This window comes from Sphaeroforma arctica (genome assembly GCF_001186125.1).
Source record: "Sphaeroforma arctica JP610 unplaced genomic scaffold supercont1.393, whole genome shotgun sequence".
Taxonomy (NCBI): domain Eukaryota; class Ichthyosporea; order Ichthyophonida; genus Sphaeroforma; species Sphaeroforma arctica.
Window position 1 is genome coordinate 65,034 of NW_014040165.1, and position 4,738 is coordinate 69,771.

General features: G+C 47.7%; 1 protein-coding gene across 1 annotated transcript in view; it reads left to right on the forward strand.

The window, feature by feature from the left end:
* Positions 1-4,738, forward strand: part of SARC_05862 (hypothetical protein) — a gene marked incomplete at its 3' end in the record, with an annotated part of 13,846 nt that overhangs the window by 1,564 nt on the left and 7,544 nt on the right. Inside the window, exons 2-7 of the mRNA XM_014300269.1 lie at positions 220-310; positions 631-842; positions 1,179-1,385; positions 1,651-3,294; positions 3,506-3,886; positions 4,376-4,693. Coding sequence (XP_014155744.1) covers positions 220-310; positions 631-842; positions 1,179-1,385; positions 1,651-3,294; positions 3,506-3,886; positions 4,376-4,693 — 2,853 coding nt within the window. The remainder of the gene's footprint in view (positions 1-219; positions 311-630; positions 843-1,178; positions 1,386-1,650; positions 3,295-3,505; positions 3,887-4,375; positions 4,694-4,738) is intronic.

Below are 4,738 nucleotides of genomic sequence, written 5' to 3' on the forward strand. Positions count from 1 at the left end.
TATATATACTATATATATATATATATATATATATATATATATATATATATATATATATATACATGTACATGTACTCAACTGAATGAATTTGTCTAGGATTTTTATAGGTAGATATGTTGCTCGAAAATCTCTGAAGTGCTGTAGAACGCACAACGTTGGTGTTACATATTAAATTGAATTTTGACGCCAAATATCAATCATCTCTTATTCAATGTTTAGTCATTGGCGCCTGAAGTGGGCATGGATCATCCCGATATGATATCTTGGATGAAGCAGATGCAAAAACCAAAAACACTGATTCCAAAACAAGGTGAGATTAATGCCCATCACACATGCAGATACGCGCAAATTTCGGTGTAACATGTACGAGGAGTCCATTGTGGTATTATCTATATGTTCTTAGCTATGCGTGATGCGCTTGTGTCCGTGCCCGTGTAGCATTACGACTCTCACTACAGTTTATCGCGAAAAAGGACGACACTCAGCTATCGTAACGGAAAACTTATTTGTGCATATTATAATAATACGGTATGCTTTGAATTTCATGACCCACAATCGCTGATACTGTTTATTTCTGATTTGCAGTGTATTTCGCTCACACATAACCTCCTATACATATTATTCCTTAAGAAGAAAGGTCCGTCGATCCGCGCGCGGTACGAGACAAAACAGAGGTAGGTATATTCAATGCTAGCACCAACGGTGCCACAACCCCAATGCCTGCTGCACAGGAGTCTATACTCGCGTACTCAGATCCAAGAGAAGCGGCTGCCAATAATGCGAAGGTGAATAACACACAAGCTAAACCGGCAGTAAACAGCGTGGAGCATTCCGTGGCGAAGGTATGTTGCTAAGATGCAAAGATTCGGCTGCATTGGGAGAGATTTGGATTCGTGAATGATCATCCAGATTGTTTCAATGACCTATAGATGTCGGAAGTGATAATTGTGTTTTGACCTTATGCCTTATGATGTGTATGCGCATAGGCAAGGCTTCAGATATTAGTCACGCGGATGTACGATTTACGGTTCATTCTCCTTGTAAAGCGTTTGAAGTATAGGCAAGCCCACAAGTTGCGTAATTTATTCCATCCCAACATACAATGCAACACTATAGTGACTTCGACAGCATTTTAGACGTCTGTTGTAACATCTAACCATACATCTCTTGCCTTCCAGTTCGCTGCCCCGGTAGGTTTGCGCGAGGTTGAGACAGGAACCGTTGGAAATACCGTAGAAGGAGCGAGTGTTGATGTAGTAAACAAAACTCTCCTGGAGACCGCTACAGACACTCCTTCGGCGGTTATAAGCGCGGTAGATACTCCATCGGTTGTTGTGAGCGTGGATGGTGTAGATGCGGACAAAGTTCAGCTGCAATCAACTCAGGTGTGCCATCAATACGAGGCTTCTGTCTCACCGAATTCTGTCGGTCATTTCTCTGGAGATGTTTGTCCTACTATCACTTTGTATTCAAGAGGGCAGATAGTCTCACACATATGTACTGCTTACGCCTTTCGTGGGCCGTCGAGTATTCTTTCAGTCGAGCGGTGTTCTACTTCCACGCGCAATCGTTGTGCGTGCACAGTTGCTTTTGGCCTGACATCGTATGTTAACGTACTAGACACCTCTTGTATCCCATCCCACTGTGTAGATTGAAGCGAATGAACCAAACTCCGTTGATGAAGCGAATCAAGTACAGGAGGAACCGAAATTATCAGAGGACGTAGATGAAGTGAAACCAGCAAAGTACACAGCACCAGTTCGGCAATCATGGGTACCCAAAGGGCGCGCGAAAAGCCGTACGGAAACCAGTGCTCGAGCAGGCGATGGCGCCGACTCCGGGGCAAAGTCTAAACGTAAACCCAAGAGTAAACGTAAGAGTAAAGCGAAGAATAGCGCGAACGATATTGCTGTGGATGGAGAAAGTGCTCATATGCAAATGGGCAGTCTGGGTACTCCGGTGGATAGCCTGGAGGCTGAGGCGACCCTCGATGCGAATGAAAGCTCGAGTGGGAGTAGAGATCCACGCCTACTGGCAGATCCAAGTACGGCTGCGAGAGCCGGCAAGGGCGGGTCTACGTCAGTGTCCGGTAGTGGGAAAAAGACTGGAAGACGGAGACGCACACCGGAAATCTCGGCTCCTCCAGTGCCTTTGTTTAGGCTTGACACGGAAATGACCTGTGATGGTGAAATCCAGATGACACCAGAAGCCACGGCTGGCGAGACAGTATCCGTAGCGGATCAAGTCCAGGGAAAGGAGGATGCACCAATTATCACAGAAACCGGTCAGCAAACCATTAAAGCCAATGGTGAGATCGAAATCGAGCACCAACAAGGATTGGAAGCTGGTGAAGACGGCGGTAAATTGGTAGATGTAGCGAGTGAGGCCACTAGTAGCTGTCTCAAACGAGCCGATTCTGCACGGGTGGCTCCGAGTACGAAGGTGGGGCAGATTATCCGGAGGTACGAGAGTTTAACAGGCTTGGAGAAGGACATGACCCAATTTCAGGTGCCTACTCAGGGCAAAGACGACAAGGTATGGAACGGTGCCAACGACAACACGAACTCGAACAACGCAGCACAAAGAACTCGTCAGGGAAGTCGTGGGCGCGCAGTGAACAGCCCTGATTCACACCTGGTAGGAGAGAGTGGGGGTTCATCACAAGACACACCCGATGCGGCGGAAGCAGTGGTACGTGGAGGTAGTGGAAGTACAAGTATAGGGGAGAAGGTCATGTCAAGCAACAGTCATGGTTCAATGTCGCCTGGCGAGCAACATGATACAGCCGCCTTGGGCGTTGTGAATCCGGATAGTGTTCTCGAGCGAGCTGGCGATGCAGACAATTCGCATGAAACCGCAATAAGTAGTGGGGTGTCTGTGTCGGAAGGGGCTGCGATAGGAGACGACCAGTCGGAATCAATGGATGAGACTCACGCCGGCGGATTGGTTGGGAAACCACTGCCACATACATCGAATGTAGTAGACACCTTCCATGCATCCTCCCCACGTGTACATAGTGACAATGACTCGAGAAATAGTGTGTCGGAAAGCGTTGGAGATGAGCACAGGAACAAATCATCCGAGCGGCACACTGCGCCAATACGTATAGTGCAGACCGCTAGTCAGCCGGACAACGCGGAGGTAGAGGTGGACATGTCTTATGGTAAGGCAGTGGGGCGACGCGTGCTGTCTACTCGCTTGCACTCGCTGTATGCCTTCCCCAAACGACTACGAGGCAATGGCCTACAAGCTGCTGCTGGGACAGACAGGGGAGAAAGGGCTGAACTGGCTAGGGTATGGTTGCGTGGGTTATGAGAAGGGGGGTTGTGATTTTCAGGGTTTACGGTGTAGGGTTCAACGTTAGCAAAGCTGGCGGGGATATGGTTGCTCTGAGGGTGTGGTTGAGATCGTGTGGTGACTTGATTGCTTTTCCAATCGTATTCCAACCCAATTAGATAGCGAGTATCCTTATACTGTGAGTTTTATTGCTGCCACAATTCTGTAGGCTCGCTCTACTGGTATTCCCGAGGGTGATCGCAACATCCCAGCGACACCACAGGCATCGGCAACCGCTTGTGAAACGTCTGCGTCAACTGCGTCTACCACAGACACCTCTGCACATGTGCACTCAGGCAATACCTTGAACGAAGACCTGAGTGATATGATGGCAAACAAAGCAAGTATCACCAAAAAGAAGAAGCGTATTGTATCGGAGTCTGGCAGTACATCGAGTTCGTCTCGACCGAACAGACCGAGGACACTACCGGGAGAGGTGGTTATAGACGCGGACCTGCACCTGTTACTAACACTGTGTGCCCTGCACTCGGGCACTGATGAAGACGGCCATAGCGCTGGTCCAAAGCAGAAAGGCTCAGGCAGTAATCAGGTACACAGCTTGTATCTCTCCGTGGTTTATTCGGATTGGTACTACTATCCTCGGTATTTGTTTGTGGCGAATGATAAGTGCTCTGTAAGGGGTTAGGTGAGGTTGCAGTATGTTTTACTTCGCAGTAGTGTGCTTTTAGTGGCGTATAACCATGTTGTAGTCTGCCGCCGTAAATTAATTGCAAGGGCAAAATCACATTACTGTTCACATACGAGTGTAATTGTATGGCACTAAAGTGACTTGTGTACCAGAGTGTTCTACGTATCTGGATATTGATGACCTAGTATATGAGATACGCTATGGTAGCTTTCGTGGCTGAGTACTACGCGGAGAATAAGTTAACGTTTTGCTCAGCCGTGCAAGAAATCGGGTCTTCTTTGAACTTTTAATACGCATATGCGTGAGTATGGATTTCAGTATCATCACGCCCGGCTTTCTCTATGGTACACCTACTATCTCTAATCATATTTCTACCGATTTTCTTTACAGAAGCAGTTCCGAAATTCCAAAAACGTCCCAAAAGAAATCCCTTGCCGACTCATGCGGTGTTGGCAACTGCGCGATAATCCCAGAAGAACGCCCATCCGCACGCAACACGACCCTTCGCACACACAACGGGACAAAGAGAACGTTCAAAAGACAAACATGCGCCCAGTATACTTCCTGGTCACGACTGCTAGGATATGTCTTCTGTCACGTTTACCTACTGAGCTGGACGTGGACTGGGTCACCACCCATCCGGAACTGGTCATGGCAGAGTGGTCCATCAGCAGGATTAAGACTGTGCGAAGGGGACTTTTTGGTCAGGTGAGTGTGGAATGTATTTATATGAATGTTATATACTAGCATATA